Source organism: Gymnogyps californianus, chromosome 10, assembly GCF_018139145.2.
Source record: "Gymnogyps californianus isolate 813 chromosome 10, ASM1813914v2, whole genome shotgun sequence".
NCBI classification, from domain to species: Eukaryota; Metazoa; Chordata; class Aves; order Accipitriformes; family Cathartidae; genus Gymnogyps; species Gymnogyps californianus.
The window spans coordinates 28,343,115-28,361,001 of record NC_059480.1 but is presented as its reverse complement, the minus strand read 5'-3'; the positions used below and the strand labels follow the sequence as shown (position 1 = coordinate 28,361,001).

The 17,887-nt window shown below is 42.0% G+C and overlaps 1 protein-coding gene across 2 annotated transcripts in view; it reads left to right on the top strand.

Moving 5' to 3' along the window:
- Positions 1–10,574, top strand: part of GMPS (guanine monophosphate synthase) — a 28,616-nt gene extending 18,042 nt beyond the window's left edge. For both annotated transcript variants that reach the window (XM_050902506.1, XM_050902508.1), the window contains 7 exons: positions 1,206–1,311; positions 2,356–2,471; positions 3,427–3,552; positions 4,691–4,806; positions 6,486–6,616; positions 8,226–8,398; positions 10,022–10,574. In XM_050902506.1, the coding sequence (XP_050758463.1) occupies positions 1,206–1,311; positions 2,356–2,471; positions 3,427–3,552; positions 4,691–4,806; positions 6,486–6,616; positions 8,226–8,398; positions 10,022–10,123 (870 nt within the window). In that variant the 3' untranslated portion in view covers positions 10,124–10,574. The remainder of the gene's footprint in view (positions 1–1,205; positions 1,312–2,355; positions 2,472–3,426; positions 3,553–4,690; positions 4,807–6,485; positions 6,617–8,225; positions 8,399–10,021) is intronic.
- The last annotated feature ends 7,313 nt before the right edge of the window (positions 10,575–17,887 follow it).

Genomic DNA, 17,887 nt, shown 5'->3' with positions numbered 1-17,887 from the left:
AGACTTCTCAGACAACTTTATTCTGGTTCAGCTGGAATTCATGATGTAACGGGTCACTTATTCCTTCTGTTGTATCTTGTTCTGAACGCTAGTCAATGGCTAACCTTTAGGTACTGATAGTCCAGATCTGGCACATTATGGATTCAGGCAAGAGCAGTGACAGTGCTTTAGTGAAAAGATAATCAGCTCCTGTTGAGAGAGAGGGCCAAAAATTCTCCTTGTCTTGAACCTCTAGTAACATTCAGCATTTTAGCGTAGTATTCTCCTCTCTCTTGAGAGAGCATGAGAATAATACATTTAAATGGGTTGAAATCTAGGGGTAGTTCCTTCAGGTACCTACAGGGATGAGTTCTTTCTGTTTTTATGTGGCTTCTGCATCATGTTACTAGTAACCTGATCGGCTGTCTGCCAGCAGTATGCTGGTGGCACACAATCTGTTTGTCAGTTGTCAATTTAAGAACCCACAAATCTTTCTGAAACGGCCCAACATGGACATCTATGAATGATGACTGGGAGGTTGAGGATGGTAGGAACACAGGAGGTTGAACTGTCTGAAGATAAGCAGCCCGAGTCCTGTCCCTTTGATTGCACTCCCAGTCGGTCTGTTTAGTCAAAGTCCAGAAAAGCTTTTTGAATACCTTTCTCGTGCAGAGCTCTTAACTATTAGCATGTGAAGCAAATGTACGAGACTGTCCTGTTTTGCCTTTTCTGACATTAGAATGGTAAGTTCTCTAACTGTGTTATAAAAGGGGAAAGAATCAACACATGAGATATCACATCATAACCCTGTTGGAAGGTGCTCAGTAAGTGCCCAACCATAGGAGAGAAAGTAACTGTTACTGACCCACACTTGTAGTACTGTACAAAGTATTTTCAAGGCTTTTAGATTGGTTTGAACATCTAGGAAGGAGAAGAAGGGTCTGAATTTCTGAAGACAGTCAGAGCAGGCTTGACCTAGAGCTATATCTACACTGACTGAGCCATAGATACTTCTGGCACGAACTTAAACTTCCTCATCTTCCTCAAACTTCCATTTTGTTTTTACAAAGCCCACATTCACATGTACTTTTCTTTCCAGTGTTTATGCAAGTGTTGGCAGCCGATGCTGCGAAAAGCAGGCCAATTTGACTGCCATAACCTAAACATTTGAGGCATTTTGTTTGTATGTGTAACCTGGAGTGTAAATTGCTTTTTCTTTTTTTAAGGGTAAGGTAATAGAACCACTGAAAGACTTTCACAAAGATGAAGTGCGAGTGCTAGGGAGAGAACTTGGTCTTCCTGAAGAGCTGGTTTCGAGGCATCCCTTCCCAGGTATGAGAGTTGGTCTGTGCTACTTAGTGAAGGGCTATGGATCACATCAGTATTGTTTAGAATATACTTAACCTGTAGAGTAAATCTATGTTGGAGCCTAAAACTTAACCTCGAAACAGGAGAAAAATTGATGGATTTATGAGTTTTCACTTAAGCAGGATCTTTTTTCAGGAAAAGAACATTTGAGAGCAGCTTTATTATGTATAGTGATTAACGGAGAAGTTTTATAATTGAGTTTGCTTTTAGCTGTATTTGTTTAGTTGTATAAGGCAAAGCAAGAATTATCAGTGAAGCGCAGCTGAATGCTGCCTGAGCTGTCAAATGTATCTTACTTGAAATATTGGCCTATATCTGCCTGCCTTTCTAAGGGGCATTTGCTGTTTTGAAAGTGATTGCGTGGAGAATAACAACAGTTCTCCACCAGAAAACATCAAAGTATATAATAGAGCAAAGCCCACGTCCTTTAAAGGGGGTTATGTTTTTCTGTCCACGTGTTTTAAAATTGTCCTGCAGGGTGTGTAGTAGTCACTGGCAGAGCGCGTAGGCTGTTGTGCTAATGCACCAGAATCGCATGAAATGCAAGAAGCTGTCTTCAGACGTTTCCAGCAAATTACACATGCTTTTGTATTAAGGAGCTAAAAGGTCAAATAGCTGTCAGGGGTCTTTAAAAACAATGGAGACTCAACTGTATGTTATAACCAACTCCTTCATCCCAGTTGCCTAGCAAAGGGAAGGAGGAGGTTCCTGTTCGCTTTGGCTTGCCATCCGCCACACTTCATCACCACTGACTGCTGCTTTACACAACCAGCCAATTTAAGGTGTAGGTAAATAATGCTGAAATGTACCAAACAGAAAGACCGTTCCGGAATAAACTGCTTGTGTATTTTATGTCTTGTAGGGTGTTAAGATGATTGAAGTATAGATACAATGGCAAAGCGTACTGTACTCAATGATTGACCTCCTGTTCCAGATGCTGTCATATTTTTAGATGAAAGTCAGCTTTCCTGTTATTTAGTATAATGTTTTTTCAACTTTGCATTGCAGGTCCTGGTCTAGCAATCAGAGTGATATGTGCTGAAGAGCCTTATGTGTGCAAAGACTTTCCTGAAACAAACAACATTTTGAAAATAGTTGCAGATTTTTCTGCAAGTGTTAAGAAGGTAACAACATTGCTAAATTCTAATATGCATAAAAGTAGTATGATCATTCTGTAGTGGCCTGCAATGAGTTTTAAGCTGCTAAAAGTTTAAAACTACTTGTTTGTGCTCTTAAGGAGTAATGCAGTCCAATACAACTCACTTGAAGCCATTCAATATAGTACAGTAGGATTTTTTGTGCCATGACTGGTGCAAGTGTTAAACAATTTCTGGAAAATGGAAGTTTATATACATTTCATACAGTAAATAAATTTTGTTTTAGTTAAATTTTGTGCAGATGAGGATTTCTGGAGATTTTTCCCTCCCTGAAATAACTGTAACTTTCTAGATTTGCATGCCCTAGCAATCACTGAATGTCTGAAGGAAAGTGCAGGAGCAAGGAACTGGTGCTCGCCAGATGTCCTGAACAGAAACCTGAAGTTTTTAATTGATAATGTTTTAAATTTTCAGTCTCTTAACTGTTATGACCTTCATGATTACTGTAGGCTCACTTGAACTAAACTGCAGGGGGCTGGAAAGTCCTTAGCAGAGGCCTGCTCTAAGTCCAAGTCCAAAGTTCAAAATTACTTCCAAAACACTGAAGGGAGTATTTCCTTGAAAATTTGTTGAATTGTAGCATAGCGTAACAGGATATTGCTTTGTTCTGTATCTGGAATAAACAACAAAAATGAAAAGTATAGCTTTGTGACAGAGAGAATGAGCATAGGAAAAGAGCTTCACCTATGGCCTTGGAGAGCTTCAGCTTGAACTGCATGCAGTCCAATCGAATAAAACTGCTTTTGGTAAAATTTAGTTGTTAAATGAAAGGTATTTTTTTAAATAGTTCCAAGGGGTAAATGTGGACTAAATTTAAGCAAACAGCTACTTAAATAATAATTTTATTTGTGCTGTCTAAGTTCTGTTTGAGTGCTTGGGGGCTTTATTTAATTAAAGTTTATTTTTCTGCGTCATTGCACAGCCACATACTTTGCTGCAAAGGGTCAAAGCGTGTACAAGTGAAGAAGACCAGGAGAAGCTGATGCAGATTACAAGCCTACATTCACTGAATGCCTTCTTGTTACCTATCAAAACTGTGGGAGTGCAGGTAAATGGATTCATTCCAGGGATGTTCTGAAAGCTGCTTCCTAGCAGTGTGGCAGGCTGCAGCGAAGCATAATAATTGCTGCTTTAAGATTGAAAATAAAGGGTTTGACTCGAGAACATAAACTTCAAGTGACTGTGATACCTATGTTATTGTCATTTGTCAATGCTGGTGTAGTGCAAAGGTGTCAAGATATCTGAATAGACACTTGAGTAAATGACAGGTATTGTATTTGAGGATATCATTAAGGTTGAATAATGCTGGTCACTTATAGGCAGTTTCTTCATGACATTCAGAATCTTGTAGACCTCTGCTGTAATCCTGTTGCCCCCTTTAAGGCTCAGGACTCCTAGACAAAGTTGCCCAAAACCCCCTGCTTCCTACGTTTGAACATGCTTGTTGCCCTTTCCTGTACTTTTTCAAATTGTACTATATCCTTATCCTTGAGGGGAAAGGAACCAGAGCAGTGCAGGCTACTCAGGATACGGGAACACTTGAATCTCTGCAGTGGCATAGTGTTCTCTTTTCCTTTCATTCCTTTGCTAACGTCATGCGCATTTTTGTGGGCTGTCCTTTGGTGACAGAAATACAAACCAAATACAAATGCTGAGCTGGCATTCTCATGGAATTGCATGCAATAACTTGGAAGATTTCTTTACTGAGTAGTCATAGCTGTAAAGTACCTTTCTTTGCCCTATCAATATTGAATTACATCTCCTATTTTATTATCAGCTGCTTGATCTTGTGCGTCGCTTCTCTAACTCTTTGCAGCCAGCTTCTGTTACTGTTTTAAAAAGCAGTGTCATCAGCAGATTTCTATACTTTGTCACAGGCCTTCCTCAGATGGTGTCATGAAAGTACCAATACACAATCAGTCCCTATGCTCTAGTCACCTTATATGAATCTTTCCATTCTGAATCTTTCCTTTTATACACTCTTGTTAACTCATGAGGGGTCTGTCGTCTTACTCTGTGTTTTCTCATTCACTTGGTATCTCTTGGCATACTGATTTCGCCAGCTTAGTGTCTGCTAAATGTTGGCACAAAATATGGTCCTGTAACCTACAGGATGAATGGGAAAGTATTGTGAACTCTTTTGGCAGCAAAGTTCATGTTAATTTTTTTTTTTTTTAAATTTATAGGGTGACTGTCGTTCATATAGCTATGTTTGTGGGATCTCTAGTAAAGATGCTCCACACTGGGAGTCTCTTATGTTTCTTGCCAGGCTCATACCACGCATGTGCCACAACATAAACAGGTAAGTATTTTGACTTAATTTCTAATGACCTACTCAATATATGGAAGTTTAGCATGCACAAGCATTCTCGTGTTTAATCTATGGTAGAATTTTTTTATATGTTGGACAGGTGTATCATACAGAGGTTACAAATACACAATAAATCAAAACATAAGTTTATTTCTGGAATTACTGGCTTGAAAAAGAAATTGATAGCCTCTCTCACTTTTTTAAGCACTTGATTAGACAACATCCAATGTAGCTTATGCAAAATCTTTTTTTGAAAGATTCCAGGCCTGCTGATGAGTTGTGGTGTCATGCAGTGTTTTTTTGCTGTGTGTCAAAAAGGGAATTCACATGGGGCTGTCAGTTCTAACGGGACATAGGAGAGCTCCAAAGCTGGGCAGTTTAATCTTAATTGAGCTCTCTTGTGAATATGCATTTTCTAGCTACTTGATTCCATAACTTTTCTAGCAGCTGAAGTTGCTTAGATATTAAATCAGTTCTGGAGAATGCATATCCTCCTTGCCTGACTGTAGATTTTCTGACGAAACTGCTTGTAATTGCTTATAGCAAGACTTAATTTTCTCACATAAGTGACCTCTACCAAAAGAGGTATTATTCTTAAAGGCGAGAGATCTTGAATTGCAAGATACTACTTTAAACTAAATGCAGAGGGAACAAAAGAGGGCATAAAATCAGGACTGCGTGTGCAATTTCAAAGTATGTGCTGGATTTACAGCATTGCTGTCTTCTTTAAGCTCTTTTGGATTTAATACTACCCTCCTGAATATACCACATCTCTGGGAGTTCTGCTGTACCAGGGTATGTTTTCAGAATCTTTCATTGCTGTTTATAGCTGAGTGAGGAGTGCACTGAAATAGTTGGTCTTCTGCCCAGCTATGCTTGCAGACTTTATATTACAAACAAAAATATAGAGTGCAAAGCTTGCATATTTTTCTGCTTTGGATTTTAGACAAGTATTCTTGGTTTGTATCTACAAACTCAAATAACTTGTGTGAATACGTCGTAGTAAATCCTTGTATGAGGCCCGTCAGACATTATTATACTTTACTTTTTGTTCTGCAACATATAAAACACAATGAATGAGATTAAAAAGGTAAAGCTGATGTGACTGGTTTGAATTCAGAAGATATTTTATTACAGGTGTAGTTATGTAGATTTATAAATTGCAGTGTTAGTGCCCTGTGCTGAAAACACAGCTATTCATTAACAATAAGGTTTACTATTTAATGGTATTTTTTGGTAGTTTCCTATTAGGAGAGAAGATAGAAATTGTAAGCACTTATTAAGTAGCTTTCTTAGAATAATCTTAACTATTACTGACATGAAAGTAAAATTGAAAAAACACCCTTTGTGGTACCGCTGAGTTAGTATTTCTCTCTTCTTCAGAGGACTGTTCTCTTGAATAAGTAATATTGGGGCTATTGCTAGTCTCTAACAAACCAAAATAAATTAATACATCTGACTTCCAAAGCTAGTCTGCATGTCATGTTTATAGAATATAATGCATGAAGGTATATTAAGCTCTAGTGAGTAGCTAAGGAGCAGAATCAAATATTACGGTTTTTTTCCTAGTTTTATTTTCTCACTACAATACTAAAGATGCAGTCTTTAGGCAATCTGTTTTATTCTGTGTACACAAAATGTGTTTTTCTACCATCCTGTTTGTTTTCCAGAGTTGTGTATGTGTTCGGTCCACCAGTCAAAGAACCTCCTACAGATGTCACCCCCACTTTCCTGACAACAGGAGTCCTCAGCACTTTACGTCAAGCTGATTTTGAGGCTCACAATATTCTCAGGGAGTCTGGTAGGTACTTCGCCTTGTCCCATGGATTAGACTCTTGTTTCAAGATCCCTGCGAACCTAACTGGGTATAGTTATAGTGGTACTGTCAAAATCTGCAAGCTTCTCGATATCTCCAAAAAAGTGATAAATTAGTGGCATGGCAGGCAAGAGGCTTTTCTGCAAGTTTTAGAAGCTGATAGCTAAAGGACAGGAATTGCTAGCCTTTCTGCTAGCAAAATTAATTTTAGGGGGTTTTGCGGGATTGAGGCTTGCCTCTGACATGTCACAAAGCTCAGAGGTGTGGTGCTTCACTGCAGTGCAAACTTCTGCAAAAAGTACTCTTAGCCAGCTGAAGGTCAACCGAGTTACTTCTCTTTGATGATCTCGGTCATCAGTATTTACCTGGAGTAAATAAACTGTGTAAAGAAACTTGACATAGTTTCTAAATCATGGGGTTTTTGTGGAAAGAAGGGAGCCTAAATACTGAGTTTCTAATGGTGATGATGCTCGCTACCTGTGGTGGTTTCATATTTCTTAACTTAAAGTAAAAGCTGTATTTGTAAACCCAACCACTGCAGGCTAGCAGACAATAATACTTCAAACCCTTAACATCCAAGGAGCATTCAATACCCTGTGATATGGTACACAGGCAGCGTCTAGAATATAGTAGTTCTGAGGTTCAAGGGTTTTGTTTGTTTGGTTGGTTTTTTTTTTACTTATTACATTTGAAGATGTGATATGTGTGGGAAGCAGTTCATCAGACTTGCCTACATTTTGTATAAATCAAATTACAAAGGATATCTCTTCTTTTGAAAATACATATTCTGTTTGCAAGGCTGTCTTACCATAATTTGTACAAAAATAGCCTCAAAAGGCTGAGGATAACACTGTCAATTGTGTTTGTAAAACTGTGGATGTGTCTCGCTAACTTTTGGTGACACTTGGCTTTGTGTGAATGAATTGCTCCCAAAAATAAGACTTGAGTTATCATTCAGTGAAAAAGACTCCTTGTACCAACAGCTCAGGCCGGTGCTAGCAGAGGGTGAGAGCCTGCATCGGTGTTAGACTGGCTCCGCAGGCTGCCACGCACCTGAATCTCAAACTTTTACATCATTTAAACAGTGAAATTCAGGGGTCTGTGTATTGGCCTTCAGAAGGAGGTATTTAAAAAAAAAAAAAAACAAAAGTGAGAGATGATTGTCTGGAGTTACCTATCAACCACCAGCAACAGGGATACTTAAGAGCGCTCTCTTAAATATGTCAAGACACAGAGATACTTGTGAATGGCTCTTTATTGGGCTTGATATGCAGATAGATAAGATGCCATGGTTATGTTGGAAGGAAAGCAGATCTTAAATTGCATTCACAGTGAATTACAGGGATAATGGAGATTATCTGGTTTTGTTCTGCGTGCCTGAAGATCATTTCAGGTGGCAATTTGAGTAGTTTTAGTGTATGCGCCACTGAGTGTGATCTTCTGGGGTGTGGTAGCAGTAGTGAAAAGATCCCAGAAGGTGTAAATGTGGCTCCTAGTATATAGTTTGAAGTACATGTGGGAAATTCTGTAAAACTTCTATCACGTTTGTGTCTTTAAACCGAATTAATGTACTTTGTACTACTATTTTCTGAAGGTTATGCCGGAAAAATTAGCCAGATGCCAATAATACTGACACCGTTACATTTTGATCGGGACCCCCTACAGAAGCAACCTTCCTGTCAAAGATCTGTGGTCATTCGAACTTTTATTACAAGTGATTTTATGACTGGTATTGCAGCGACTCCTGGTAACGAGGTTCCAGAAGAGGTAATATGGGTTTTCCAGTTTCTTTTGAACATGAGCTAGTATTGTAGATGACTCGTTTTGACTTTTTTCCCTCTCTTGATTGCATGCCTTGAGTTTGATTTTTATTGCAATTTTTTGTCTCTTTCATAGTATTCATTAGGAAGAATATGGTGGTGTTTTGGGAAAAAAAGGTAACAAAATGAGAAGCTGGCAGATGGGTATGACAGACTTAAAGGCTTTCTGCAGAGTTGAGCCAAAATACCATAAATTAAAAAAGAAAGAATACCCCAACCATTCCTGGGATTTTGAAATTAATTTTTTGCATTAGTAATTGGAAATGTCCTGACTTACGGAATTGCCCTTGATGGCCACTTCTGATTTTACTGGAACCTGCTGTTTAACATCTCGGTGTGCTGTTTTCTATTTAGGTCACTAAAAGGATTTAGGAGTCAAGTTCAGGCATATTTTTCCGGGAAACTTTATCCATGTCCAGTTTCAAGTACTTTGTCTCTCTGGGAATGCAGTATAGGTGAAGAACAGGACTGACTTTTTTTTTAAACTTACTTTAAAAGCATATAGGCATTGTTTAGTAACTGTATGTAACTGAAGTCTTCTACTTTAAGGCAGCCTATTATCCATTTAAAAAGAAATGATTCAAGGTTAAGTTACCATGTAAACTATTCCATTATATAAAATGAGGATTCATTTGACCTTGAAGTTTGTGTTTAAAAACAAACAAAACAACCAAACACCACAAAAACCACACCCGAACACCCCCCCCAGCCCCCGACGTTCTTCAAAATGTAAAATGGTTGCTTTTAAGACTTTGTAATAATGTGGTAACAAAATATTAGAGGTTGTGGAAAATGCCTGTATTTATGGGGAAAATAATCATATTTGATTAAAAATTTTCTGTGTTTTTCGATGGAGAGCAATGCATTGTTTAATTTCTGCTTGTACTATAAAACAGCATGTCATGGAAGTGACATTGTTGTGAACGGTGGGATTTTTAAGGAAGCTGAACTTCTAAGGATCAGCAAATTCTCATCTAGAATACTTTTGCTAACGCGAATTGATTGTGAACTCTGGAGGATAACTCTCAGTGGAAACTTTCCTTTGGATGCCTCTCTCTGTTTTTTTGGTTTGGTGTGGTTTGTTTTTTGTTTTTTTACCTTTAGAGCTCCCTTTTTTGTTTTGCAAGGGGTTTCACTCGGGCTGTTGCTTTGTGTTTGGTGGTTCAGCTGGAGATGATGGTCTGAGAAAAGTCTGAAAATGATCGATAGTAAGACATAACAGCATATGTTCCTGCTGAACTTTCAAGAAATAGTTTTGAAGCTGAAGAGCTGCTGCCTTGAGGGAAGTGTATTGCGATCAACACCCTTGTTTATTATCAGTGCCAAAAATCAGCAAGTTCCAAATGTAACTGCAGATATCATGAAGCTAGAGGTTTTGTTTAAGTTGATTTTATTTTTTAATTGGTGGTAATATGCTAATAGCTATAGACTCTTTCTCTCTTGTATATAACAGGATTAGTGTGAACAAAGTTTTCCTTTTTCAAGCTTTTCTCGGATAGTTTTCATCAGGTCTGTTTTACATGCTTTCTTCTGATTTTTTTTATTTTTTTTTTCTTCCCCTCCACAATAGGTTGTGTTAAAAATGGTGGCGGAGATTAAGAAGATTCCTGGCATTTCTCGGGTGATGTATGACTTGACATCAAAGCCACCAGGAACTACGGAGTGGGAGTAATTAACTTTTTTCTATTAAAGTACTGTGTGCAGTCTAAATCATATCAGAAACCATTCCCAGTGTTGACATGCAGTACTGTGAAAGAGTGACTGGAGCTGCTACATCGCATCAGATTCCTCTCCTGGAGCATAAACCTGCAGTTAAGAGCTGTGCTGGGAATAATAACTAAGTGGGGCTGAGGATTTGTACGGGTAAATAATCATGGCAGCATTGCCGGTGCGCAGACAGATTCCTATTGCTTTTGCCTTTGTCTTACCAATTCTTCCCGTTTTCATGTGTTTTATTGTTAACTGTCATTTCAATGTCTCTTTGTTTTTGTACACTGTGTAAAAAGAGGCAGTTTATTTACTTCTACCAAAAGCATTGTTACAGCCTAAAAATGTAAAATGAATTCTTTGTGACCAACTGCTTTTGAACGGATTTATTATAAATAAATATTTTGCCAAATGGAGTAGTGGGTACTGTTGAGTTGTGGAATTACCGTGTATCTGTTGTATACTGTTTAGCCTGTTCTATATTGTTTGACGTATTAGCCCATGGCAATAACGTTGAGCTCCAAAAGAGCAATGCTAAAATATTATGAAATTACCTCTGTCTGTCTTTCTGTACTCGCTCCCTCTTGCATCGCTCGGTAGGTGCGCGTGTTGGTAACAGACGTGTACATGCCAGCTAATCTTGAGTATACACTTACTGCATGTATGCATATGTCAAATTCCAGACAGTGAAGTATCTTTGTGTGCTTCTGGGGACTCTGACAGAAGCGTAAAAACGGGAGTGCGGTGTGGAAAGCTGTTGCACCAGAGCTACTGGATCTGCGAATCCTGTTTCTGTCCTCCGACGCTTGCGCAACAGTCCCTTTGCAGCCTGCTGCCGATGTGCTTTCCTTATACTTGATGACAGTTTATTTTCTACACGTTTGCTTTTACAGGAATTTTTTTTTATGTATTGTACATAGCTTGATCTTTAAGATCACGATAGTCGTTAGTGTGGAGTCATGGTATCGGAGGTGACTTACCCAATCCATATAGATCCCTTCTGTCATTCGTATTCTGCTGTTTATGTAGTTAAGTAAGCAATAATTTGAGAGATGGTTGCTTTGGACACCTGTGCTTTTCTGATGTATTGAGGCAAAGCTATTTCCATCCACCTGAGAATTTTGAGCATGTCCTGCGATTGCTGTCTGTGAAAGTAACAGTTAAATTCTGACCTGAGCAGCTTGCCGAGTGCCTGCTGGATGCCTCCACCAGTGGAACCGTAACTCTGTATCCAGGCTCATCCCTCTTATCCTTTTTTTTTTTTTTTTTTTTTTTAGTTTAAGCAGTTGCATTTCATTCAGCTGCAAGATTACCATAGTATTATGGGGTAAAATACTTGTTTTAAACTGTTCAGGAACATGGAGTATTTCATGGCTGTAGCTATTTATATTTCCACTTGCATAGATTTGTGAACTGGAATAATGGTTGAAAGTGTTTGTTTTCTTTTGATTGCACACATTTTCCTGTTGTTCTTACACTTACTGCCTACGCGTTATGGAAATTTAGTTTAATTCCTGCTTATAGGAAACGGCTAACTTGTGTAAATTTATTCTTTTTGCCTGTGTCGTTGAGCGGTGGTTTTTCACTTGGGGGAGGAGATGGCGTGTTACAGCCCTCTGCTCTTTGAAACCCTTTGGCAAGGACACGGGCGTGCAGGAGAGCAGCGGACCAGTGGCGGTGTCATCTGGAGGCAGGAACACTGCCTCCCCCTCGCAACCCTGCTCCTGGCAGGTTTTGTAGGGCGCATTGATCTTAGTCGATATCTCAGTTGCCTCCTTTATAAAACGGGGGTCGTAATTCTCACCCACATCTACCGTAACCTCTTTGAGCCCTTTGGATGAGGTTTTTGTGACGTAAGTGAAGTATTATCAATACAAAGGTTCTTTTTATTACTGGATTGTGATCTGTAAGAGCTATTGGTCAAAAACACTGTAGATCGGTGTTTGCTGTGGCAGAATCTGTTATGGCATGGGTTCTGTTGAAAACAAATTGTAGCTTATCTCAAAAGAAAGCTCCCTAACGAAATTATGGCCTTAGAGTACATTGTAACTTTTTGTCAGAAAAAGCTGAGGATAGTTGTTTTTATTACTGTGTTGGTATCTCAGACGTAAAGGGTGCAATGAGAAGAAATGAATCTTTTTGGTGTGATGCAGAAATCCTTCAGCCTTTTAATGCTCTAGCAGTTGTTGCTTTTTGTAAGTAGGCTTGCTCTTGCTGCTGCCGCCACCAGTTTGTGTTGCCTTGACGGCAAATAGGCAAAAGAGAAGGAATTACTAAAAAGTAATGCAAAGAATATAGAGCACCTCTTAAAGCCAAACCTTTCTCAGTTTTGACTGAGACACTTAGTTGATCTCCATGTAAATAAATCTGCAGTATATAGTCCCATAGTTATGATGTAACTCGCAAGAAAACTTGCGTGGCGATGGTGATGCCCCTTGGGGGGGTTACAGGAACTGTTGTACCTCTGGACCACAAATTGCAGCGTACCTGGACAGAAATCTTTTATTCACTGCACGTTGCACACTTGGAAGTCCTTGGAGTTGCATCTTAACTATAGGTACGATGTATACCTGTATACTACGTGTATACTGAAGTTTGACATACACTTTTACCATCTTTTAATCACCTGGGTTGCTTTCATGTCTGTAATGAAATGGAGCTTGACAGCAATTCCTCTGCTTTTTAGGAACATACTTTGGGTTTGCTTTTTTTCTTTTTAAGCCAGAAAGTGGAATATTGAAAACTTTAGGCATAAACTATTGCACTATAATCAAAATGTCTTACCGAAATGAAATTTGTGATCTTTAGCTCTCTTCCCCCTGTTTGACACCTGTGCCATGCATTGTAGACGTGGTGGGTTGTTCTTAGGAAGGTTGGTGTTATCATCCCAGCGGTTCTTGAGTGTTTTTATGGAATCCGTGTGTATTGGACAGCCAGAAGTGGAGAGAAAAATAATACTCTGTTCACCTTTCTTAAAAAAAAATATATTTAGCACCTAGTTTACAAACTAATAACTGTAGCTGCCCTGTACAATTGTTCACCTCGAGTCTTCAGTAAAACATGTCAGCAGTTAGAGGAATTTGTATTGGGGGCATTCCCCATCATTCTCAATTTTTAACATTTTTCTGCTTGTGAAATGATAAAGTACTGTGAGCCTTAATTTTTATCCACAAATAAAAATATTATGTTTGAACATGGGTGTGACTTATTTTTTAGGGCTTACATGTAGAAACTACATTACAAATGGGCTGTCCTTTTTGGGTTGAAAAAGCTGGTTTGTGGCAGTGGTGCTTTCTGGCTGCAGACCATCCTGGGGTAAGGAGACGTCCCTGCCGGGGCATGGCTGTCCCTTGCCGTGTCACAGCACAGGACACCCCGCTGCAGAGTCACGGGGCACTCTGTGGTACTTGCCCCCTGCGTGCTTTTGTACTGTGATATGCTATAGCAAATGTAACTTCTAAAAATGTGTATAGAGCCTTTTCTAGGGCGCTCTTCTCGCAGCCCTGTTAGTTAACCTAAGCTGGTGATGCCCACGCAGACGAGGACAGGCTGCTCTGTCCCTCGGGGTGCTGGTGGTGGGTCTGCGGCATCCCAGTGGGAAACTCCTCCAGCACCCTGTTGCATTGGGGTTGCAGTTGGTTTTTTGTGGCCGACCTCTGCTGCTGATGTTTAATTGTTTTTAGCAGTAGGTGACAGCTTCCAAGACCACGTGCAAATTTCCCCTCTAAAAAAGAACAAGGCAGCTGAGATGATAGTTAAGAACAAAACCTTCCTGTACAGTTGTAAGGAGTTGCCGTCATCGGCAGGAGAGAGCGTGAGTGGGCACTGGTCATTTATCTTGCTTAAAGATCCTTTCTTGCAGTGCACAAGCTACACTCCGTAATCAAAGTAAACCTGACAGCCGTGATTCCGGTATAAATGATTTGGCCTCGAGCGCTGTGGTGGTTCTGGCTCCGTGGGCAGCGCCTGTGCTGGGCCGGGGGCACCGTGGGAGCGGGGTTTGATTGAGCCACTGCGTACGATCTGCTCCCTGATCTGTGATGTAAATAAACCCTTATCCCCCAAAGAGCGCAACAGCAAGTTGTTCTCATCCAGATCCCCCAGCAGTATTTCTGAGCGGCTGCAGTGCTGCTGGCAGCCCTCTGCTCCGTCTCCTCTTGTGCCTCGGCAGCTGGAGCTGCAGCAGTCACCCCAATGCTTGGGACCCACGTACCTCGCAGAGACTGCAGGGCTTTGCTTTTTTGGAGGGATTTTCTCCCTGTAGGGATGTCTCATTTTGCGTGTTTTTCTTCCGTAGCTCAGTAGCGATGGAGACTCCAGGGCAAAACCCTCTGTGCAGTTTCCAGCCTTTCAGGAGAGCATTAAGGGGTTTCACAGAAAAGCAGCGGGAAGGATCCAAGGTAAGGAGGACATGCAAGTCTTGACTGAGCGTCACCCCGAAGTGCTTTGGGAGCTGGGGACGCAGCAGGGGTGCTTTTGAGCAAGGCGACGGCTGCGCAGTCGGGCTCGTTGTGGAGCCCGGGGCTCCGGGTAGCAGGGATGCTCCTCGGGGGTCTCCTCCCAGTTCCCGGCAGCAGCGCCAGTGGTGCCACCAGCGCATCCCGCCGGCTCTGGGTGCAGCCCCACGTCCACCCAGGGAGCGTGGAGGTGCTCGGGGTCCGTGTTACAGGAACAAACATGTTAGTGGGAGCAACCCTCGCAGTGTGAAAGCAGCCAGGGAAAGAACGATTGCAGAAACAAAGTCAGAATGTTTTTCATAAAATTGTGATGTTCCACAAAAGCTTTTTCAGAAACTTCACAAAATGGAAAAGGAATTTGGATCGCTGGATTTTTTTGTTGTAGATCTGGAAGGAGTTTGTTTACCTTTTCAGCACAGGCTGTTCCTGCAATCCTGCACGCTGCAGCATGGTACCCTCTATGCCATGTTGGAGTTTCCCCTGGTTTCATTTCCTCAGTTAAAAAGACTTCAATTAGTTTTCTAGTGATGTTATATCAGTTAAGTTACTTTAAATAGCAGGGCACCTATTTCGGGGGCTGCTGTTCTTGCCCTGTGCTGGCTTTATTTAAAGGAATCCTTATTCTTCTCTCTCTCTTGCTTCACCTTAGTCCAGTAATGATCTTTCTAATTGAACAAAAAGCTTCCATCTTAAAACGTTTCTCCTGCATTTTACAGTGAACACAGCTCCAAAGCGAGGTTTGTAACTTTGGATTTGAGGCTGGCTCAGTCGCTGCATGGTGCCGGCTGCAGCTTGGCCGTCGGGCATCGCCCGGGCCGGGGCTGGGGTTCCCCACTGCTCGGATGTGCTGCTGCGGTTCCCCAGCGCTTGCTGTGGGGCTGCTCTCATTTCTGGCTTGTTTCCTTGCCGAATTAGAAGCAGATTGCAAAGAGACTGTTGTGCAATGATGTAATAGCTGTTTGCAACTGACTTGAATGAGATACAGGCCATTAACCCGCTTGGCTAATATGTAAATGTGAAGAAAGCTATATGTAAAGGAGTAAAGTGGGATCGTGAAGCACAGTGTCACAGCTAGACCATTTCCGTGTCTCTACCTAAAGATCAGATCAAGAGTCCCTTGCGACTCTTCCTTCTAAAATTTAATTTCCCATTGAATTTCTTGCGTCTCGTCACAGACAAGAACTTGAGACAAAGTGCTCTTGCTGTCCTGAGGATAACTGCTTCCGTGGAAGTGCAGTGCTGGGAGGTGAATTGCGTCCCGTCAACCAGAATGGATTATTTCTGTTTCTTTAATTGCCTGAACGTGAACTGCAGAAAACTGAACCAGTGCTGTAACTTAATTACTTCATTATAAAATGGAATAGTTTTAACATTTGAAGGAGTTGGCTGGCTTTTGCACTGTTGATTCCTTTATGGTTTTGCTCGCGCTGGTTTTGAAGATAGCAAAGGCAGCCCTTAAAGATGACATAAACTCATAAAGGTCAGGCAGATGAGAAAACCCCCAGACAAACCCACCCCAAAGCGGGGTGCGTAACCACGTGCAGAAATGTTGATTTTGTTCCCGTACGCGTCACGGAGGAACCAGGCATCCAGTGGGAATTCTGCTAGGAAATATTTCCAGGCTCGTTAAATGCTTTCATTAGCGAGGGGATAAACCCCAACTACAACCCCTTTCACGCCACATGGCTCCCAGGGACTGTCCCCCCCCTCCATGGGTGCGTGGGGAGTGGGCTGCGAACACGGGGGCACCCTGCCCTGTCCCTTGGAGAGCCGCAGTGCTGGCAGAGCCGTCGAGGCTACATGGGGGAGCCCAGACACGAAGGAGCTGGGTGGGATATTTCTCTTACCCTAATCCTGTTGCTGCCTGTCTCTAGAGAAGCAAATCCCAGTGGCGGTGGGTGACAGGGAGCTGGAACGGGAAGTCCTTACCGGGGCTGTGCTTCCCCCATCTTCAGCCTCGCTGCCGGTGTCTTCAGAGGAAGGGTTGTAGGTTTTCAGCACGAGGGAGTGGGAACGATACAGATAATTCCATTTCCAGCGGTTGGTGTAGCTGTGGGGAAGCAGGGCACGCTTTAAGTGCTTCCCACATCACCATTGCAAGCTGCAACTACCTCGGGCTCTGCAAGCGCCCTCGCTTCGGGCTTGTTAGCTGCACGTTGTGCCCTGTTACTCCCACAGGTTCCTTTTTTTTTATGGATATCGTTGATTTAAATGTATGTTCAAGAGCCCTCTTAGAGCTGGGATATTTTTCTTGTTGATCATTCCCCAGAGCGGTTTGGGATACAAAGGCCAATATAAAGCTGCTTGTGGGATTTCTTCCTTTTTAAATGTTTTTTAGGGTAAAAAAAAAAAAAACAACATGGGAAAATGTTCTGGGGTAAGCGTCAGCTTCATGGACAGCCTGAGTTTGAATCGTCTGTTAATTAAGAGAAATGTTAATTAAAGAGAAATAGTTTCTGCTCCTTACAGGGTCCCGTAGTGGGTGACAAAGCTGAGGGGCTGTGCCTGGGATGGGGTTGGGGACCATCCCTCGTGTGTGTGTCCCGCTGGCTGCCCCGGGCCGAGCCCCCGGCCCCACTGCTGCTCCCCGGGGAGAGCCAGGCTTGCCCCTCTGCAGAAAAGGGTGTTTGCCAACATATTTGTGCGCACACTTTCCTTAATGAAGAAGAAATAATTCAAAGCTGCCATGCATAATTTAGCGCGCTCTGACGTGGGCTGCCATCCGACCGTGGGCTTGCGGGGACCGTGACCCGGCCACGGACACCGGAGTCCCTGCGCTGTTATTTCACCGGTGGAAACCTGCGATGCCACAGGGGAAAGGGAAGCTCAGCGCGTTTCTCTGCCGTGGCCTCCCGGTCCTGCAGCCCTACCCGAGGCGGTGCTTGGCTCTTGTTCGTGCAGCGCTCGCACGTTGGGTTTTATGCCCAGGACTTAGTTCTTGTGCAGCTTTTATCCTTTGGGTGTATTGGTGATGCAGTGCTGCTATTGCAGTTTGCTCCGTGGGTTAATTTTGTTATTGTTTGGACAGGGTGACATGCGACAAGTCGCTTATAAAGTGCCCAGCTTATCTTTTCATGTCTGATCTGCCTGGGGCTTGCCCAGCTGTCCGGGTTTCTTGGTGTGGAGGTGGGATGCTGCTCAGGACATTGGGAATGCAGTGAGAATCAGCAGGGTTTTAGAGGAAAAAAAAAAATGGCGTTTCCTTGATGACCGCAGCCTTGTGAGGGCTCTGGAGAGGTGTCCGCCTGCTCCTGCGGAGCTCGGTGGCAGAG